Source organism: Helicoverpa zea, chromosome 22 (assembly GCF_022581195.2).
Source record: "Helicoverpa zea isolate HzStark_Cry1AcR chromosome 22, ilHelZeax1.1, whole genome shotgun sequence".
NCBI classification, from domain to species: Eukaryota; Metazoa; Arthropoda; class Insecta; order Lepidoptera; family Noctuidae; genus Helicoverpa; species Helicoverpa zea.
Window position 1 is genome coordinate 2,482,245 of NC_061473.1, and position 22,359 is coordinate 2,504,603.

The 22,359-nt window shown below is 37.1% G+C and overlaps 3 protein-coding genes across 4 annotated transcripts; 1 reads left to right on the plus strand and 2 right to left on the minus strand.

The window, feature by feature from the left end:
• Window positions 1–22,268, minus strand: LOC124641573 (protein CASC3-like). 2 transcript variants are annotated; one of them, XM_047179711.1, is made up of 18 exons: window positions 21,988–22,268; window positions 21,660–21,737; window positions 13,068–13,168; window positions 11,320–11,464; window positions 10,765–10,859; window positions 9,174–9,308; window positions 8,429–8,647; window positions 7,521–7,614; window positions 6,914–7,022; window positions 6,401–6,592; window positions 5,907–5,971; window positions 5,338–5,535; window positions 4,673–4,757; window positions 4,287–4,348; window positions 3,060–3,227; window positions 2,334–2,464; window positions 1,798–1,886; window positions 1–394 (listed from the first exon to the last, which is right to left on the minus strand). In XM_047179711.1, exons 1-18 carry the CDS (start codon window positions 22,075–22,077, stop codon window positions 180–182), a joined length of 2,271 nt encoding a protein of 756 aa, XP_047035667.1. In that variant the 5' UTR covers window positions 22,078–22,268; the 3' UTR covers window positions 1–179. The 2 variants fall into 2 exon arrangements, with proteins under 2 accessions (XP_047035667.1, XP_047035666.1); XM_047179710.1 differs by having other exon boundaries at window positions 6,914–7,025.
• On the plus strand, window positions 16,226–18,799 carry LOC124641580 (putative nuclease HARBI1). The gene is made up of 2 exons (XM_047179718.1): window positions 16,226–16,812; window positions 17,668–18,799. Exons 1-2 carry the CDS (start codon window positions 16,357–16,359, stop codon window positions 18,442–18,444), a joined length of 1,233 nt encoding a protein of 410 aa, XP_047035674.1. The 5' UTR covers window positions 16,226–16,356; the 3' UTR covers window positions 18,445–18,799.
• LOC124641582 lies at window positions 16,837–19,238 on the minus strand. Its single transcript, XM_047179720.1, has 3 exons — window positions 18,801–19,238; window positions 18,513–18,669; window positions 16,837–17,544 (listed from the first exon to the last, which is right to left on the minus strand). The coding sequence occupies exons 1-3, from the start codon at window positions 18,995–18,997 to the stop codon at window positions 16,921–16,923; spliced, it is 978 nt and encodes a 325-aa protein (XP_047035676.1). The 5' UTR covers window positions 18,998–19,238; the 3' UTR covers window positions 16,837–16,920.
• Window positions 22,269–22,359: the final 91 nt, after the last annotated feature.

The window sequence follows — 22,359 nt, forward strand, 5'->3', positions numbered from 1 at the left end:
CTTTATTCTCCATGAATTATTGTCACACATCGAACTTAGCTCCGAAGTTACCCGAAGTGTTCCGACGCTACCCGAAGCTCCTGGTCAGTAAAGCATGATCGTCGTTTTAAAAAAGAGTTTTTTTATCTTCTGCTGAAGTACTTAGCTTGATAGCATTCGTACAAGCGTATTCTTATCAGTCAGGCATCCGTAGCTATACTTTCCTGAGTAACTGCGGATTCTACGGGCTCCCTAATCTCTTCTTTAACTTCTGTTTGCTTCTGGGGCTCTTCTCTGCTCTCAGAAGGCTTGGAGTCGGTGGAGATGGAACTGGAAGTTAAGCTGTTGGGCTGGGAAGACTCTTTGCTTTGTGGTTCTTGTGAACTACGGTTGTCTGGCTGTTTTTCTTTTGAATCTGAGGAGTATGAAAGTTTTTGGTAAGTAATGATGTATTTCGATGTTCAAGGGATATGCTAGATGTGTATTCTACAGTGATTAATGTTAGTACTAGTGATAACTTAGAACGGTTTCACTCTAACGTATTTTGCAACCTGAGCGAATTTTCCGCTAGGCCGAAATCGCTCGCTTCTAAAACTAAACAATCTATATTTACTTAGAATAGATACGATTCTACATAAAATAAACTTACTATAGTTCGGCCATTCAGAGAATGCGTTCCTGACACGTCGCGATTGAACTGACGACGTAACTTTGCAATGGCGTTGCAGTTACGATAAAAATATTTTTGCTGGTTGTTTACCGTTTTAACAATTGAGGAGCATTAAAACAACATTATTATATCAATAATCAATGAATGTTATTACGTCGTCAGTTCAATCGCGACGTGTCAGGAACGCATTCTCTGAATGGCCGAACTATACCTACTTTATCTTATGATAGCGGGTAAGCCACCCGCGTTCGTGAATTAAAACATCTGTGATACATACAGTCAGCTTCAAAAGTAATTGAACCAATCAAAATTTTCAAAACAATGTTAACACCATGTCATTTAAAACTTATCAGAGAATTCATCATTCATTTTTTTAAGATGTTGAGTAAATTTTGGCATTTGTGTTGTTAAGAAATTACCAATGGTGTTTGAACAATTCTTGTAAAGCACTGGTACTCAGCTACATCCGGTTAGACCCCAAGGATCGGAGGATGATGTAGGTACTTTTGAAAATTTTGATTAGTTCAGCTACTTTCAACAATGACTGTACATAGCTCTAAAACATACAAAAAAGTACTAACATGAAAATAAAACTGTGTTCAACTTAAAATAGGATCCTCTATCCTTAGGTAAATTCTTCGTTAGGTTCGCTGTTGCAGCGACTTCTATTGCATGCGAGAATGCAGCCACGCTTGCAGCGAGAGTTTCGCCCAGAGCAAATCTTTGTTGGAGAAAGGTAGGTTATAAGGATCGGAAAGATAGGGTAAAAAAATCTGGGTTCTACTATAACAAAAAATCCCAGATTTATAGGTTTTTTTTATAGATAAATCTGCGGTGTAGTATGTTTTTGACTAATCACCTAAATCACATAATTTGCCTTTCTAAACTATATTTTTTTCATTCTTAGGTTACACTTTTTTCAAATCAATATTATTGAATAATGTTGCCAGACTTCTGGATACCTGTCTGTCTTAAAACCCAGATGGCAATTCTCAAAAGCCCAGGCAGTGTAATATATTCATAAAAGGGAGAACAAAAAGGAATAATAAAATGATAACGGCTCATACTCAAATATAAAAAAAAAACACATGTAAAAAATCGACAACAAAGCATTTTGAAAAAAGAACTTTAACGAATTATAAACTTACCAGCCCCATGTGTCGCAGGCCAGGGTTTCCGAACGAACATGTTTTCCACGATCCTGTCTATGTTGTCCTTTTCAGACGAATTTGCTGGCCTGGTGAAAAAGAAATTAATGTTTGAATAAACCTTTTGTTGTATAGCATTATTGTCCGAAGTCGCGTGGTGTTTGAGTAGAACGTATTCAGTGTGTCAGGATAACACGCAGTCAGGTATCGACTTGTCTTTCAGTTAATAAGATCCATTTGTATTCACTTGCAGTATATTCACAGTAGTTTTCACAAACATGAATACTAAGAGCTAATGTACAACATTCGACATTTATCAGATTGTGCCATAATAACGGTGAATGCACATTCATAGGACCATTGACACCGAATAAATAATTTATATTTATTTATTTTAAACCTGTCACACGCATCAACATCACCTGTCATCGAATCATCATAGATCGCAGTCATGTTTTCATCGAAAATCCGCCATTTTTATTCTTCTTTTTCCTCTCGCGGATCTGGTAATTAACGAAGAAGTAGTGGTAGCTCACCTGTCGGCATGGTGCGGGCTGACGATGGGTATGGCGGCGGTGGGACGGCGCTGCGGCCGCGGCTGCGGCGCGGGCGGCTCCTGCTCCGCGCAGTTGTAGTACGTCACGCCGCCCGTGGGGGGGACGCCCATCTGGGTGGAATAAACATGTTACAACTCCGCTGTATTTATTATATTTGAATATAGCACCACGGAGGAAGGAAAGGTAGCGGAGATGCCATAAGGAAGGTAGCTCAAGCGTCTTCTTGTAGGTCAAAGTAAAAAAGAACGTTTCCTATATAATATGAAAATGTATAGTATGCCATACGGTACGTCCGGCACCGCACTGTAGGCGCATCGGATAACGGTGCGAGGCGGACGGGCAGTGGGGTGCCGCAGCGGCGCCGCTCAGTTGTTTATGGTAATGACGATGATGATGTCCTCCTAGTCGATTATCGGCTACGGTGGCTTTTCTCATGTAAGGAGATAAGCCAACTACGCAGGACATATTACAGTGCACAAGCATTTGCGCAGACACAGGTGCACTCACTATTCCTTCACTTCACATTTATGTGCTCACCGATGCACGGTCGATGTATCAGTCACCAACTTCCAGGCTCCGGGCTGCTTTGTGAAAGTTTCTAAAGCTCACAAAGCGATTTCGGACCGACGAACGATGGTCGAGACAAAATCGCTCGTGCTCAAAAGCCACGCTTGCAACAGCTAGACCAACGAGGCAGTTACTTACATAATTATGATGCGGCGTATACATCTGATGCTGGTACGTGGGATGAGCCTGCCCGTGCGGACCCGCGTGCGGGGCGGGGTGCGGGGCGCCGTGCGGGGCCGCATGCGGGGCGCCGTGCGGGGCGGCGGGGTACATCGCCCCACCGAATACTGCGCCACTGTTGCTTTGCTGGATGGACAAAATAAGATAATTTGGTCATTGGAGAATACATTTTCATAATAAAAAAATTATGAGTGTTCTACTCACGAAAGCAGTGATGCCATAAAGAAGGTAGGTCAGGTCAATTACTAGAACTAACGAGTCGTTCGGATTCGTTGTCAAATCGAGACCAATCTTTGACGGATTAGTCTTGATTAATTGGTGATTTTGTTTTGGAAAAAAATGAACGGGTTCCAAAACGGGAGTATGAGAACCCACGAACACCCGCATTTTCGCGAATCACCCGAGGAGACCACCGCAAAATTGTGATGCTATTCAGACACGCGCGGTTAGTATGCGATTTCGTGCGTGTTAGCGTCAGTTTCAAAACGGAGGTCGACGAAGAAGTGTGATTACTGTGGTTGCTCCTTAAAAAAAAGAAAAGAAAAAGGCGGTATTGGGTGCATCCAATATTACGTGACCGACTAGTACATGTCTTCGCAATTTCCAAATATCTCCACAAACTCTTGCCAAGCTCGGTTCTTGATAATTTTATTTGAGTAATCATCACACTGAATGTCCCATATTGCAGGTCTCTTCTCCACCTCATCAATAAATAGTTCAGTGTCGAAACGATCCATGGCGAACTCACGAGCAGTGACGTGCTCACCGCGCGGTATCCGCAACGCAACTGAACGCGGAGTAAAAACTCCATAGTAATAGAAACGCGCGGGAGCAGCGCGATTCTATTTTCTGGCGGTTGGGTTGCGGTAACCGCGCGGCTTGATTAACCGCGCGGTTATGTCTGAACGATTACTAACTAACTCATATAAATAAGACTCGCGCGATTTCCATGCGATTCTATAATCGCGCGGTTCCCGCCGTGTCTGAACTAGCGCTTAGTGCATCATTCACTTAAATCGGTTTGGTAGATTTAGCGTAAAAAGTGGTCAGATAAACAAATAGTAGACAGATGGACAGAGAGATATTTTCTTATTTATAATACACTTATTTACTTCAATTTTGTTAACATTATCAAATATTTAATTAAAAACAGTACAAAGAAAACATTTTAAAATACTATCTTACCTGCATATACTGCGCTGGCATCATGGCGGGCGGTGCGTAACCCTGTGCTTGCTGAATTTGACCTGTACGAAACAAAAGAGTACCGATTGAAAAGAACTGTTATAATTATATTTTGAAAGATTATTTCTTCGTTCCTTTTTCTTCCCGCCCTAATTTTATAAGGGGTCGGTGATTTATTATTATAATATTATTATTTACTAGTTCATTCTTATCAAAAATACTACGATATGCCAAATCGGAAGAGAAACGGAATGGAAAACAAAACTAACGGAAAAATACAAAATCAAAACGCCAAGTGGCAGTGGGCAAACAGACAACCGTTTTATACTATCCTAACATTATGTACCCCTTTTTATAGCGGTAAATAATAAAACGTGTAACATTACCCATATTGTGTGGCGCTTGCATGTTATGCATGTTGTGATGATGCGGCACCGGCATCGACTGCTGCTCCATCATGCCTAGCCGCACCTGAGGGAATTACATCTTTACAGATCTTGTCACATAACTTTGCCGCTGTGAAGTTAGCTGGTGACCGTGGAAGGTTAAAATGTATGAAGAATACGTCCTTTCGCAAGCTCGAGGCATAAAATAGCTGAACATATCGGTATAGTATAGTATTGAAGGAATACTGTAGAGATTTTATTCGTATATTTTTGATCATTGTGAAGTCTGTGGTATTGTACCATGCCAGTAGAAATGAAAGAATTTCACACGTTGATAACACATAGCCTGGTCCTAAGCTGCATTTGAGTAGGCACTTAACTAAAGTTAAATGATCTTGATACAACTTATTTGAAAATTCATAAAGATATGTTAAATTGGTGGGTTGACTGTCATTAAAACATCTTTGGCAGTCGTTACGGGTAGTCAGTAGCCAGTAAGTCTGACACCAGTCTAACCAAGGGGTATCGGGTTGCCTGGGTAACTGGGTTGAGGGGGTCAGATAGGGCAGTCGCTTCTTGTGGCGCACTGGTACTCAGCTGAATCCGGTTAGACTGCGCGCCGACCCCAACATGACTGGGCGCAGGCTCGGGAGAGGATGGGTCACCTGTGAGGCGTGCGCGGCGTGCGCGGCGGGCGGCGCGGGCAGCGCGTGCGCGGGCGGCGCGTGCGCGGGCGGCGCGTGCGCGGGCGGCGCGTGCGCGGGCGGCGCGTGCGCGGGCGGCGCGTGCGCGGGCGGCGCGTGCGCGGGCGGCGCGTGCGGGGGCGACGCCGCGTGGCTGTTGGCGCCGCTCACCATTACTTGCTGCAAATAGGAACACAATATACTATTGATTACATCTTTGATAATTTTAGGGTGCGTCTACACGGTGCATGTAGCTGGAGCAAGTTAACATGCGCAAGTGACAAGTGACAAGAGCACGTGGGTATTTTGCTTTGGTAATCCTCAAAATCCTCAAAGATCATTCATTCATTATTATAAAATAAAAAGATTGTAGTGATGTATGTCTAAAATATAACCAGAAATTATAAAAAATATTGATGTAATTCACTAAAAAAGAATCGATAGATAAAACAAGTATGTAGTATTTCTTCCTAACAAGACTACAAATCAATGATGGCGACTGTATCAGCTACTGATAAAAAGTAAGGTGCAAATAATATACATATAGTTACCTGGTGCATGATGTGTTGTGGATGAGCATGGGCCTGAGCGTTGCCACCCACGAACTCGTTCGGACCTATAGTAACAAAGGTTTATATTTAAAGGACATTTATTGATAAGCATATAAGAAAAATATAAACTATTGATAATGTAAAAAAAATGTGTTTAATATTAAGGATGTGTAATAGATAGAGATTAAGAACTTAGTCGAAACTTTTAGAGCAGTTACTTAGACCTCTTTTTTTGTCAAACCTATATATTAACATATGGCTATGCGCACATGCGCGGTCGAACGGACTTTCTAAGGGGTATCGTGTTGCCTAGCTAACTGCATTGAGGAGGTCAGATAGGGCAGTCGATCCATGTTAAACACTGTTAACTACTCCTGCATTGGATTATACTCGAAACCGACCCCAACATATTTGAGGAAAGGCTAGACTAGATGATGTCTTTTGCAATAGTTCTTTTAAGATATCGAAGTTTTTCTATGGCTTACGAAACATACCAGCATGATATCTATGCGGCTGCTGTTGCTGGGAGGGCTGTTGTTGTTGCTGCTGTTGCTGTGGCTGTTGCTGCTGTTGTTGTTGTTGCTGTGGTTGTTGTTGTTGTTGCTGTTGCTGTGGTTGTTGCGGAGAATAGGAATCAGCAAGTGGCCGCTGGCGTAAGCTGCTGTAACGTTTGCTGCCACCTCCACCTGTTTGAAGAAAAGGATGTTTTAAAAAACCGGAGCCGGTCTATCTGAACGAAATATTGAGATTATTGACGACAAAGAAGATTGAGATTATGTTAGATTTTATATCCAGATGCAAATTAAAGCCGTATAGATTAGTAAATAAATGCACTACGTCGTTGCTTCAATATTAAGAAATATTACAAAAGATGCACATAGTACAGAATAACCATACCACCATGCTTTCAATTAGCCATCGATAAAAATATCGATAACACGCAGAACATCGATAAAATTCTCAATTTTCTTATCGATATTTATATCGAGTGAGTTCGTGACACTGACCGGTTGGCGGCTGTTGCTGATTCTGTTGCGTCTTCTGTTGCTGTTGTTGCTGACCGGATTGTTGCTGCGGCGGAGACTTGTTCGCGGGCTGGCTCGATTGTGATTGTGGCTGCTGTAAAAATGATGATAAAATAGAATATGCGTTAATGTAGGAAAAAAAACACTAAAAAGCCACTTCATCTGGACAACCTTTGAATGGAATAAAACCGTAAGTATAAGAATTTCATCATGAACATGTTGTCATCTTGAAGAGAACACCTCGGGAAAATAACGTCGCAAACGCGTTAAGGGACAAGGAGACAAATTAAATAAACCCGGAATTCGATTCTCATCCCAAATATTGATGCATGAAAATCATGACTAATTTGTGACTAGTTTGTCAGTAAGTGAAGGGAAAAGAGTGTATCTAGATTCTAGACTATGTGCAAGGGACGCATATTCTGCGATATTTATTAAATCCTTGAAAAAAAGAGGTAGAATCACATTGTCAAAATTTTTCAATATTTATGACTATTCGAATGAGCAAGACTTTAAGGAAAATTGCAGACTCTAGTGTAGGAATTAAGTTAATACATGGGCCATAGTGTATATTAATTTATATGATCACCTGTGCATTAGCATTGGTCTTCTTCCGTGCCTGATCAGTGGGCACCGGCCGCTGCTGCGCCACCGCGCTCACCTTGCGCGGGGCCTGACCTTGACTGGAAATGGTACCGTGACTTTATCTCTGTACGACCTTGTGTTAAGAAAACTTTTAAAAAGATTTACAAATGTTTTTGAACCATTAGATAGAACAATAGAAAATCAATTGTGTCTCGCGTATATCTGCGCACCAGAAAACGGGTTAAAGAAAAGTTGTTTTACTTGGAATATCATGATGAATTTCAGATGCAATAAGCATTCATATCTAATGGAGGGCCAGCCTGATAAATTGTTAAAAACATTTTTATGGCAACCCAAACCATACACTCAAATCACATAATATAACAGATACATAAACCAAATTACTTAAATAAAGCAATTTTATTTAGTGACTCGCACAAGAGGCATTCATTCATTTCCAATCATATCAGACTTTCACATAATGCATGCATGTATCGTTTCTTTAGTCTAATTGAGGTGTCAAACTTGACGACCAAACACTTATGAATTAGAAACAAAAACCTCACTTGTTATTAACAGTGGCGGTTATAGTCAAGTTCTCCGGCGGCGGCATGGACACCTTCTCTTTGGGTTTGGGCACCTTGACGGCCACGCGGCCCGTTCCTTTCTTAACGGTCAACTTAACCGTCTCATACAAACCAAACCCATTCAATTATCACACAAAGGTACATAAACCATCCGAACTGAGAACCTCCTTTTTAGAAAGTCGGTTAAAATATTTTTTACTCTCATGCAAACCAAACTCTCTAAAATATCACGTATACAAACTCCAGATACATAAATTGAGTACCTCCTTTCGGGAAGTCGGTTAAAAATACCTTTTACAATCAAAATTAGCAACAAAAACCTCACTTGTTATTAACAGTGGCGGTTATAGTCAAGTTCTCCAGCGGCGGCATGGACACCTTCTCCTTGGGTTTGGGCACCTTGACGGCCACGCGGCCCGTTCCCTGCTTGACGGTCGGCTTCTTGGCCGTTTTGATGGAAGCGTTGCGACGGAGAGCTCCGTTCTCTACGGGGGAAGTGGAAGATGGTTGGGACTTTGAACGGGGTCGAGGGGAGCGGGGTTTGCTGTGGAAGAAAGAATATTTGTTAGAATAATGTAAATTGTATGGGATAGAAATTATTTTTTACAAAATATAGAAATGGTATGGAAAGCTTATTCTTGTTAATTGTTTTTAGATTTTATTTCAATTACTTATTCGATGCAAAAAGAATGAAATAGCATTGTGGTTTTGCTCCCTGTTTACAACCTTACCGCTTTTGTCTCGCTCACATCGGCAGAACCAAATTAAATGATTTTTTTCTTAAAACCAATAATATTAACAAAAATCTTCTTAGAATGTGTTTAGACCAAGAACTTAGCCTTATTAACCTCAACAATCTCTTCACAGTATTTTTGCTTTCTTTCCCTATCAAATTATGTTTAATGCGAACAGATGTAGAACATTCTTTCGTTGTAATCCCTAAAAGAATTACATCATAGGATAGGGGGGTTCAATGATTCGCTAGTTTGGTTAAAGGCCACCCTCAACTAGAACTTCAAACATGTACTTATTCATTATTTTCATGTAGGTAAATATGTATAACTACATACCCATGTCTCCTTCCAGCGTCAAGTTCAGGGAAGTCCTCAGCCGTGGGTGGTTTCCTCGGCACCTGCTGAGCTGCCGACTGTCTTCTGTACGCCTCCTCGTCTTCCCATGTACGAGTGTACTTGTTGGGACCGCGACTGTGAGAAATAGTGGGGTTGTAATATAGATAAGGACATCAATCAGCTCTGTTGGGCATACAATAATTTTTACCCATTACTGCAAAGGATACTAATGATTTGAAATGAATTGATATTTTGACGATCTTTTGATAGTCCTTTGGACGTCAGACTTTCTGGTTTATATTGAGCAAAACTCAAGTTTAGATCTAAAATAAAAAACGCAATAAAATTTTATAACACTTCATGCAAAAAGCTGGAAATCAGACATTTTCTGAAAAGCTTTTACGTAAGTACGTAATTTTTTAAGCACTATATGCAGATATCAAATTCAATTTTGAAAATGCCAATTATACTATAATATAAAAATGAATCGCAAAATGTGTTGGTAAGCGCATAACTCAACAACGCCTGGACCAATTTGGCTAATTCTTTTTTTTGTGTTTGTTATTGTCAGGAGAAGGTTCTTATGAAAAAAAATAGGGTAAAGTAGAGAAGTCAGTTGACGGGAGCGAAGCCGCGGGCAAAAGCTGGTATGAAATAAAAACCGTTTAAGCGCGGTAAAATCCCCTAGTGTGAACATGCTCTAAAGAACTAGTACACACTTAACGAAGCCGAAATCCTACACAAAAAAAAAGATTCAACAAAAATATTTACTCAGAAACCACTTTCAGTTTTAAGAGCACAAAAAACCGCAGTTGTCTTACGTATGCACAGACCGTGACTGCGAGGATATTACGATTTTCATAATTATTTGGTCAGAAGAAAGTTTCATAACAAAAATGGACGTCGAGTCTGTCCAAAACTCGGCATAAGTATTTTATGCATCAAGTCTGGTTAAGCAGTAGATGTTTTAGGGAAAAAAATATCGACTGCGGCATATAAGCGATGTGCCTAATATGAAAAAATTATGCCGAAAGTGTTTCTCTACGCGCCGCCATTTCAACCTTTTTTCACCGACAGCAAAAGTTTTTTGCATATTTTATTTTGAATATTCATAATAAACAGTTGTTTTAAGAAAACTGACGTTTATTTTGTCAATGAATCTGAGCTTTAGGCGGCTGAAAATAGTCTTTGTCTAAACTCGGCAATAGTCTTTTGTCCTCGATGTCTAAATTTAAACAATAATGTCGCTTAAAATATATAAATAAAAATAATAAAGAAAAAAAAATATATAAATACAATAATACATAAAAATCAATAAAGCAAAGCATGCAGAAACATCAGATTTCACTAACCGCCATGATTGTCGATACCTCCATATTCGTAATGCATGATAGGAAATGCGTCAAAATGTTATAGGTACATATTCAAAATCATCGTCATATATTTTACGGCCATTCATCTTTAAATCCCAGTTCTATTTAATTAATATTTAGTAATATGTTATATTCAAAATTATCCTCATAGATTTTAGGGTAATTTTTCATCATTATTTCCCATTTATATTTAGTAGTAATACAAGAATAATATTCACCCATATCGTCGGTTGCGCCTGGCGTGGGGAGGTGCGTCCTCATTCCTTATGTCATACCCGTAGATAGCAACTAGCTCGTCACGGGACTTCGGCATCTGAGAAACAAATTAGGGATAAGAATTAATGTAGTAAATCTAGAAAATTAAGAAAAATCTGTTGTCTATAGAAAATCGAAACTTCGGTCTACTGTTTTCTCCACCTATGTGTAGAGGCGGAGGATCTATATGGCCAGCCAGATTGCTCAGCCTATATACTTAGTCTATTTTACATTTGAACATCTTTGGCGATCGTTGGGGGTAGTAAGAAGTCAGAAATTCCAATTCAGAAAGTCAATTCTACCAGTCTTACCAAGGGGCATTTGGTTGCCGAGTAACTGTTTGAAGAGTTCGGATAGGCAGACGCTCCATCTAAAGCATCGCCACTCCAAACTAGAAGCCAACTTTAATAAAATTGGGAAAAGGCAGATCAGTCTTTAAAACTCCAGTTTATTCGAGAATTGCTACATAGTCATTGCTGCAAAGTCCCCCTTGAACAACAACAAAGAACAACTCTAACCTGTTCGTTCTCATTATACTTGTCATGCGACCACTTGTTAACGATCTCAGACTTGCGGGGCGGGCGGCGGCGCTCGGCCGGCGGCTCGGCGCCTTCCTTCTTCTCTGAGGCCGCCTCTGAAGTTGTGTTGGTTGATTCTTCTCCACTGTGAGAGAAATATTTATGAATATCTTAACTACTTAAAGAGTTGTAAAGAATTTGTCCAAGTGCGAGTGAGACTCACGCATGTAAAGGTTCCGTAACATTATCTCCCTAAAATACATATTTATTTTAGTTTTCAATATTACTTAATCTGTAAACTAAAAAAATACAGTCTAACTATATCGATTCATGAGATACAGATTGGTGACAGACAGGGCCCTTTCTAAAGTTGAAGCTTCTTCATTTTGGTCATGATTTCTCTCGATGGAACCTAGTCTGATTACACCTAGACATTGAAATATTCCAACCCAAAATAATGACAATAAGAATTAATAACAAAACCCACTAATTTCAACAACAATATACCAGCAATCTAATCAACCGTAACACGTTATTTAGGCAAACGCCCCGACACGCAAATAATTACATAACTGCATACAATGCGTGTACACACACACACACACACACACACACACACACATACATACATTCATACATACGTACATACATTTATGTATATATAATTACAATCAGTCGAGCGGTAATGACCGAACTGACCAGTGATGCGGCAATAGAAAGCTGCAATGCACCTGTTTCGTGAAATACTGCTAGATATTTATTTGTTTAGTTTAGTAAACGAATATTGGAATGCTAAGTTTAGAACAACGCATTTACTGATGTATGAAAAAGCATATTCAGTTTAGATAAGACAGAGGAACTAATCTATAACAATATTATAAAGCTGAAGACTTTGTTAATGGAAAAACCGATTTGTAAACATATTCCATTGTAAGACAGGTAACCAATATCAAAGGATATTTGGCTACTTTTAATCTAAGAGCTAGGAGCAGTTTTTAAGGGAATCGGGTGAAACCAGTGGACGAAGTTAGATTTTACATGGAGGAAGATTAATCCTGGGGAAATTCAGAAGACTTGTGTCTGGCTGGATGCATAAGAAAGATGCGTGGAAAAAAAGCGGGTACCTACAAGCATATGTGCATATGTCATTGATTGATTTTTTCACAATTTTATTTAACTATATTTTGTCATCATCCTCCGAGCCTTTTCCCAACTATGTTGGGGTCGGCTTCCAGTCTAACCGGATTCAGCTGAGTTTAACTATATTTTGTGCAAATTATTATTTTCTATCACCATCGGGAAACTTATAAACGTTTTCCAATGCAAGTTACTAATTGCTCCTGTCTTCATGTAAAGAATTAGGTATTTAAGTAATTACAACTGACAGGATTTTGAAACGATTTTCACCGTTTAAGCCGAACACGCATGCTATGTATGTAAACAATCAATATTGTTTTTAGAATTGATGTTTTATGACTGCATTTTAAAATCATCATCAGAATCTATTCTTGGGTATTTTGGCAAAGGCCTCCCTTTTAACCGACTTAAAAAAGGATGTTCTCAGTACAACCTGTATGTATATATGCATGTTTGTGCCCGATTATCTCACGATTTTTTCTGAACCAATTTTGATGCGGTTTTCAGCATAGTATTTGTCAGACTTAGTAGAAGGTTTTCGGTATATTATTGAAGTTTTTTTTCAACAAGTTTTTTTTTTATTTTAAATGCTTATGGTATAGTTTAGTTACCTGGCCGCAGTTCTGTCATCGTGTTCATAAAAGGTCCCCCTTTTGGGGATGTACTGGGGATTGCTCCGATCCTCATCATCGTCTACTCGACGTTCCGACTCCTGAAATATAAGAAACACATTTAATTAGTTATATGTTGAAAACAACTAGCCAAGTGCAGTCAGTAGCAAGATCGAAGGACTCCGTACCAAAATAGGCCGTCTATCATATTTATTGATGAATACCTACTAGTTTTCAGTACCTATGTGTTCTTATAACTGGAACAATAATATACCACCAGTGAAAATGTTAACTATCTAACTATAACGACTCATGAGATATATCGGACAGACAGACGGACAGACAGCGAAATCTTAGTCATTTCTCCCGTTGGACCCTAAAAAAGTTAAAAACTAGTACTAACATTAAAAATGCTAAATCATTTACTATTTCGCGGTTGGACCCTAAAAATCCGGTTTACTTATAAACATACGCCGTCTTACCACAAAAACTTTTTAACGTCAGTTTAAGACTTGTCTAAAAAAATGTCAAATTATGACGTTGACATAAGGTTCATTTTGGAGCCACATTTTTTTTAGACAAGTGTAAAACAGTTGTTAAAGTTTTTGTAGTAAGGCCAACGGTCACTAGAGCAAGGCTAAAGAAAACTTTCAATGTATATGGTAATTTATAATACGCTCCTCATTACAATAAGTTTCTTTTGATACACAGACATATATGCAAATTGAAGTTTTTTGTATCTAAATAGCAGCTGCCGTTAGCTTTAGATATTATTTTTTTGGTTTATTAATCTGAATTGAATCTAGTTTTTGTTGTTTTGCTAATATTATAAAGCTGGAGAGTTTGTTTGTTTGTATGCGCTTATCACAGAAGTTACTGGTCTGATTTGAAAAATTATGTCAGTCTTAGATAACCTATTCATTGATGGAAGCTTTAGGGCATTTTATGCGGGTGCTGGAAGTAGGTAGTTCCCACGGGACGTGGGTGAAACGTGTTTTAATAGCATGTACGTTGTGAGGAGATATTTCTCTTACATACTAATATTCTGTCTTTTCTAACATAGAAACAAAGTTTTTACTGATGTCCAAAACTTGGTTCAAAATGTTAAATTGTTAAACAAGTATATAAACATTGTATTTGTTATATGTTATTAGGAATTAAATAGATATATCAATCACTATTAAAATGAGTCACAGCATCAAATGTTGTTACGAGAAACAACCTTTAAACTATATCATTAAAAGATAACATTTTGAACTCAGAAACTGTGTCTAGTTCAATTTAACATACCTATTATCGAAATGTAAAACACATACCGTCGTACAACAAAAACTTTTAAACGTCCGTTGAACACTTGTCTATAAAAAAATGTCAGATTATGACGTTGAAATAAGGTCCGTTTTGTAACCACACTTTTTTTAGACAAGTGCTCAACAGATGTTAGTAAGGCCAAAAGTGGTTAAATCATAAAGTAACTTCTTTTGTTTTACTTTCTTCTGTTAAGAAAAATTAACGTGACGAGATTGAGAAAAAATAAGCTACAGTAGATATGGTACATTCTCAAAAATTAACCATATAGGTACAGTAGGTAAAAACTATAAATTATAAAGAATGTTTAATTAGGCCACACAGTCATAAAATTAAAATGACATCATGGAGTATTGATCACAGTCTACCTAGTAAATAAAAATTAGGTAACCTAATAGGTAATTATTAATATATAATCTGAAAATAGTTACTGATAGTAAAATTCGTCGTCGATACGGGTAGTCAGAAGCCAGTCTACGCAAGGGGTATCGGATCGCCCGGGTAACTGGGTTGAGGAGGTCAGATAGGCAGTCGCGCCTTGTAAAGCACTGGTACTCAGCTGAATCCGGTTAGACTGGAAGCCGACCCCAACGTAGTTGGGAAAGGCTGGGGAGAGGAGTTACTGATAGTAAAATTAAGAAAAACTTTTTTCCTTGTTTCAAAACAGCAGACTAGTTTATAATGTTATTAACTACCGTTAGTTCCGGTCTAGTTAAGTTTTGTTTGTTTTGGAGATCATATCTTAGGTTATAAAGTAGGACAAAAAACATATGTTTATAATATCAAGAGTAGATTTATGATCTGCTTGATATAAATTGCATTCACGAGACGTATTTTTACTATGCTTACAGATATTATAAATGGCAAAATAACGGTCTTCATGTCTGTCTGTCTGTTGCGCTTTCAAGCTAAAACTGCTGAACCGATTGGCATTAAATTTGGCATGGCGACAGGAGTCCTCTTTTAGAAATTAGTAGGCTTTTAAATGACCTCGGAGAGCGGTAAAAACAGTTACCAAAATCTAGTTCCTTATAGGAAAAAAATGCGAATACAAATTCTTAAAAATCTTTTCTAAAACTGTCAGATTTCTATGCTAGTGCCAATTAAATAAAATAAATGATATATAATTACGGATTATTCCAATTATAATTCTCGAATTGAATTCAGCCTTGCGAAATGATATTTTCAGCAAACATCGTAATAAGTAACAAAGCATACAAATGCAATTTTAATGAAAAAAATATTTAATTAGGTAATATGAACAATAATTAATGTAAAATTTCGCAACAGTGCTAAATTACAAAACATATATTTGCACTGTAAATAAAACTGGAAGTCTAGCTAGATAATTTAATAAGCAAATATGTACTAAGTCTAAGATTGAAGTTACGTCCACAGCTAAACAATCTTTTTTTCATAACAAAATAGGTCACTCGTTCTTTTAATTCAAATAGGCCTGTAAAAGTTTTTTTAATACATACGTGAAATTAATTGCACTGACTGTGAAACTATTCCAGATTCTGCTAAATACAACATTCTGTACTGCATATAACAACTATATTTATCTAAACCCATTCATATCCATTCAGATATTGCTTAAAACAGTAAACACAGCCATACAAAAAAAAAACAACATTCAAAATATTATGCAGAACACATATCTAAATAACACCACTATCAAACATTACTGAACTTGACCTTCGCTGAGATGTAAAACATAACATTAATACAAAGTCAAAACCAGTTTGTGACCTTGGAAAACCCTCCCGTTATTACAAAAGGGGTTAACCTGAACGGATATACCGTTTTGACCAGCTTTTTGTTAAGCGTTTGCATTCATCCTCTTTGTAAAGGCTAGTTCGCATTAGGCTAGTAGTTTAGTCGAGTGCCGAGTAATTTAGTAGCTAAACTACTCGCTACTGCACAGAAATCGTTCGCATTATGGTCCAGTACAGTACACAAGTGTGTGGTGTTTTGCAAGATGAACGCGCTGCAACGTAATGAAGTTAATAAAGTAATTAAGCTAATCGCAATGGCTATTGTAGAAGAGGTGGAAGAGGAAATTTTAGAGACAAAGAAAAAAAAAATATGGGTGCGAAAATGGATTGATAGAAGAGACAAACTAGGTGCTACTAATTGTCTTCTGAAGGAATTAGCATTGGAAGATCCCAAAGAATACTTCAATACTTTGAGAATGTCCGAAAGTTGTGTAAATTTTCTGTTAACGAAAATACACTCTCAAATTCAGCGTAAAGATACTCTTTTGAGGAGTGCAATTCCTGCAATTACAAAATTACAAGCAGTTCTTTACTTTCTTGCTACTGGATGTAGTCTAAGGACACTCACACATATATTCAGACTCGGAAAATCAACTATTTCTGAATTCATTATCGAAGTTTGTGAAGCAATCTATGAATCATTAAAGGAATTTATCAAGGTAAGACTAAATAACCGTAACAGATTTATTATGAAACATTTATTTATTAGAGAATAATTTTTAACATCTTAAGTATAACTTTTAATGAAACTATTTTGTTTGCTCCCATCACTCTTCATTATCAACATTTGCGTTCCGAATTGCTGTGAAAACTAAGTCATTTGATACAATTGTAACATCACTCTGCGTTTCATTGTTGTTTAAATGGTTAGATGGAAGCATATTTGAGGAAAGCTGATAATCGGCAACGTGTCCAGTATGATTAAGTAAAATAGACGAAGAATTATTTTGAGTTGCTTGCTCCCCCAGATTATAGTTACTGATGTCACTATAATATATCGAAGAATCGCTATTACCTCTATATTGTGATCCAGTAGCATACGAAGATTGTGGCGTTTGAGGGATTCTGTTTTGATCAGACGCGTTTAAAATATGCCGACGTCGAATTCTATTTAAGTGAAGTTGAATGTGCTCCTGTGCTTCTAATGCCGATAGTAAGGGCAAAGATTTCAGTTGAAGGCCTACGTGTTTACCGAAGACCTCAAACTCATTTTCTTCGACTGTAGAATTAGTAGTATCAGCTATTTCTTTTAATTGGCCGACCATGCTCGAGAGCTGGGCAATTCTTCTCTTTTTTGTCGGAGGTGGAGGAGGTGTAGGTAAACGAAAAGTATCCACTAAAGTACTATTTTGCTCAGAATCTGTATCATCAGTGTGTGAACTATTGGAAGTCTGAAACAACCAAAATTTTATTAGTATCAAAGAGCATTATTTATTCATTTATTTATAATTCATTGTACACAAAAAATACATAAAAATTAAAATATATTTATGACCATTAATTTTTCTTTTTAGATTCCTACTACAACAGAATGGAAAATAATTGAAAATGGTTTTCGAGAACAGTGGAATTTTCCAGGGTGCTGTGGAGCTATCGACGGCAAACATTTCGTCATTAAGGCACCCCCTGAATCAGGAAGTTTATATTATAATTACAAAGAGACAAACAGCATTGTCTTAATGGCTGTTGTAGATCATAAATATTGCTTTTCTTATATAGATGTTGGGTGTAATGGAAGGGTTTCTGATGGAGGCGTATTTCGTAACTGTAGTTTGTACCAAGAATTAGAAAACGGTGGTCTACCAGAGGGTCATGTCCTAGTCGGTGACAACGCATTTCCCTTGAAAGAATATTTATTAAAACCTTTTCCAGGAAATCGATTAACGCTACAGCAAAAAATTTTTAATTATCGTTTATCTCGGGCTAGAAGAATAGTAGAAAATGCCTTCGGTATATTAGCTGCCAGATTCAGAGTGTTTGAAAAACCGATGCCCTATAGTCCTGAGAAAGTTGTTAAGATAGTAAAGACTTGTTGCGCTCTACACAATTGGCTTCGACAAACAAAATTACAGAACAAACAGTATGAATACACAGTAGACTCAGAACACTTTGAAACAGGAACTATCGTTCCTGGTAATTGGAGAAGTGAGCCACAATCTCAGGGAATTCAACCGCTACCTATTTCTTTAAGTAACCGGTCATCCCAAAGATCTACAGATGTTCGGGAGAGATATGCAAATTATTTTGTCGGAAGTGGATCTGTCCCTTGGCAGACAAGAATGATACATTAAATAGCAACACTACAGTATAATCACATAATTATTGTATTGTAATAATGTGTAGATAGGTAGGTACTTACCAAATTACTTTCACTTTCTGTGAGTATTGAGGTTATGTTTCTTAGATATGAATCTAATAAATTGAACCATTTCACTGAAGGGATATAAATCGTGTCGGTCCCAGAGCCTGAACTTTTGGAGTCCTTTATTTTTTTTAATTCCTGCGAGTAGGTAGATCTAAAAAGAAATGGATGTCATTAGGTTAGATGACTTCTAAAAACATAGGTATTAATAATAATAAGAGCTTATTGTATATAGTAATAAATATGCTTCTGAAATACTTAAAATAAACAAAAAAAAGCACTAACCTGATGTTTTTAATTTTCAACTTAATTTCCTTCTCACCGAATCCGGGTATGTTCATTGTTTTTTCTAAATCTAAGTATGCAGATTGTTTCATTTGTTTGTTTTTATAATTCGGGGATTTGATATTCCACAAACATTCGTGTTCAACATATTCGGAAACAAATTTAAAAGTGGTTTCTTCGCTCCAGCGAAATGTCATTTTCGCGCCCACTCACTAATGAACTCGACTAAACCAACAGGTTCAGATTTGTTTAGCCGATAAGCCAGTGAGCACGGAGGAGTAGTGGGGGACGCTACTCGCCCGATAGAAATAGAACAAAATGGATTGGCTCGACTAAATGACTTACCATCCTACTTGACTAAATTTTTGGTGTTCAGACACATTTAGCTACTAAATTATTCGGCACTCGACTAAACTACTAGCCTAATGCGAACTAGCCTTAAGGGAACTGGTGAATTACATAACAATATTAGCGGTTAGTAGTTTGAATTACCTACAGTTTGTTTTGGTATCTGAATGTATGTAATGTGAGGTTTCCAATATTTTATCCATCTGTTGTTTTGCTCTTACTGGAGATATAATTTTGACGTAAGCCCCGTACAGGTAATATAAAATTCCTATCGATATAGTATAGAATAGTATCTAGTAGTATTCCTATTATATAGTAAGCATAACAATATATAGGAATATTGGAATGGCCACTAGAAGAAATGTACCAATTTCTACTTGTTAAGAATCAAACCTCATTACATAAGATCTAATATAATAAAGAGGAAATATTTTATGTTTGTTTCTACTACCCCAAGACGCAGGTGAAGACAGCTAGACATAAAAATAGCTAGAAATAATAAATACTCCATTATGTATGTATTATTTTTGTACCTGTTTTTAACTACTAGGTATTCATTTAATCATCCATTTGGAAGTCATTTATTATTTATTTATTACTAGCTTTTGCCCGCGGCTTCGCTCCCGTCAACTGACTTCTCTACTTTACCCTATTTTTTTTTCATAAGAACCTTCTCCTGACAATAACAAACACAACAAAAAAAGAATTAGCCAAATTGGTCCAGGCGTTGTTGAGTTATGCACTTACCAACACATTTTGCGATTCATTTTTATATTATAGATTGTTTGTTACCGTAATAAAGAATTAAAATAATAATTTGATTTTTTTTTCTTTTTATTTTATTGAATTTCGAAAAGCAACTCATTTCACTTTAAGTCACTGTAATCATCCTATTATAGTCATTGCAACCTGCTGCATAAAGGTGAAAGTAGTCCAACCTGTCTGCTGTGTTTTTAAAATTGTGATGTATCTGTATTCATGCATTTTGCAACTGCCTGGGCAGTATAAAAAAAATTTCTTGCAAGTAATATTCGAACAAAATGTATTTAAATATTTACGCACGTAAAACTCGCAAAATATTCGAATAAATATCTCAATTTAATAACTTTCTATGTAACAAATACATAGTAATCTGGATCTATTTGATGCTTTAGATATAATTTTATAATTATCAGGATAAAGCATTATTAGAGTCTACAAATACATTCATAGGAGAGAAGTACACTGTATATGTACCATAAACCATCTGTCTAACAACTATGAAATATTTGACGTTACTTATTTTAAATATCTCTAATGAGTAGGTAATCAAGGGGAATCCCTGGTTAATAAAATAAACTATTATTTTATGACACTATGCAGAACGTCTGGAATTAGAATAGCTATTGATCATGATTAGAAACTAAACTTTTTGCTGTCAATCAGGTCCATAAGCATCTACCATTGGGCAAAAAGAATATAAAAAAAGTTATTACCTATTTAAATCACAAAACATGTTAAAATAAATCAAAACAAAAGATAAAACAACCCAAATTAAGAACATAGACAACCAAAACCAGTTCACAAAGACATTTTAAAAATAGAATTGTTTATTTACATCCCTATCATCTCAAGGGTGAGCATTGTTCCGAGATTAAAACTTGCATGATGACTTAAAAGTGCTTAAGTTCTTTGTTATATCTGTGACTCTGTGACCCAGTTTGTGAGCATTGTTTTGAATGTAGAATGTGATATAATAGTTGCTTTGTTGTTTTTTTATAAGTGTTAGTTCACACCTGTAAGGATCGGCAGAGGTGAAGGTAGCTTATTAATTGTGTTTGCTGTAACTATCTTTTAAGTTAGTATATCGGATTGAGAGCTGGGAAGATTTAGTCGTTGGCATAGGTAACTGCCTTAACACTGCTTGGAAAATCTGATTCCAGTGAGCAAAATATTCATTTTATGAAGATGTACCCATAATCTAGAGTGATTACTTATAAAATTGAAAAACGTAATCCACTGGCGCAACCAGCTTTTACTGTTATAGGTTTTAATACGGACTGGCTTACTATACATACATTTAATAAACATGAATAGTAATTATATGTATATAAAATAATAAACACAACAATGTAATGTGTTCTAATAAATATAAATTGAATTCTTTCAAAATAAACCATATTTGTTAATTGATTTAATTTCAATGTTTACATGTAACAGGTGAGCTTTTAGGAGAAATATATAGTTTTTATTTATTCTTTCTAAAAGAGAAACATCCTATACAAAGATAGGGACACAATTCAAAATTCGTATAGGGTACTTATTGGTCTCCTATAGTATACTCGTTTGGACCTGGTTACGTTACATTCAGCGGTTACAACAAATCAATCGCGTATTTACGAGCAAATTAAACTTTTATTACTTGAATAGAATGTTGGATTGAGAAAGTTAAACCAATAAGTGTATGTAGGTAGACTGAAAAAGTTTGTACCTACTACAAAAATTAAAAAATTATGAAAGTGATGACTGTACCTTGTTTTCGGAATCTTGATCCGAGTGTTCAGAGTCACTCCCCTGGGAGTCGTAATCCGACTCGTTCTGGCCACCATCCTGCAAACACCCTTCCACCTTTAACAACTGCATAATGCACACAAAAACTCGTTTTGTTTAAAATCTACGTGGCGGCAACGTTTCTAAAATTAAAGTCTAAACACATCGGCGGCGTTTCAGTGAGTGGTGCCCAATTCGTGACCTCAATATAACTAAAAGAAATGGACATTCCGCCGAGAGAAAGTAAGCCGTAATACTTTTTAGCGCCAAAACGAAAGTTTATGCTATTGTGGCTAGACCCTGTACTTACGTTCCCGGAGTTATTGTGCTCGATCTCTTGCGATGCGTCCGAATATTCTCCGGAATCTTCGTGCTCCCGTCTCCTAGCCACGGACGTCATATCGGCGTCCTCTCTCGTAACCTGCAGAACTTCCAGTTTGATGGCTTTGTTGTATTTTTAACGGATAAAATGCAGCGCAATCGTGCTCGTATACCGTCGCTAATAAGAAATCCCCTCTCGTTTTACGAAAAATGAAATGAAAGAACGTCAAAACAAGGGGAATCTAGCGGCCATAAAAAAGCTGCGTTTCGTTTGCCTGTAAAGTGTTTGCTGATAAGCGTACTTCTTATAAAAAAATGAGGAACTAAAATTATAAGAATTTGTTTTATTCTTTTATATTAA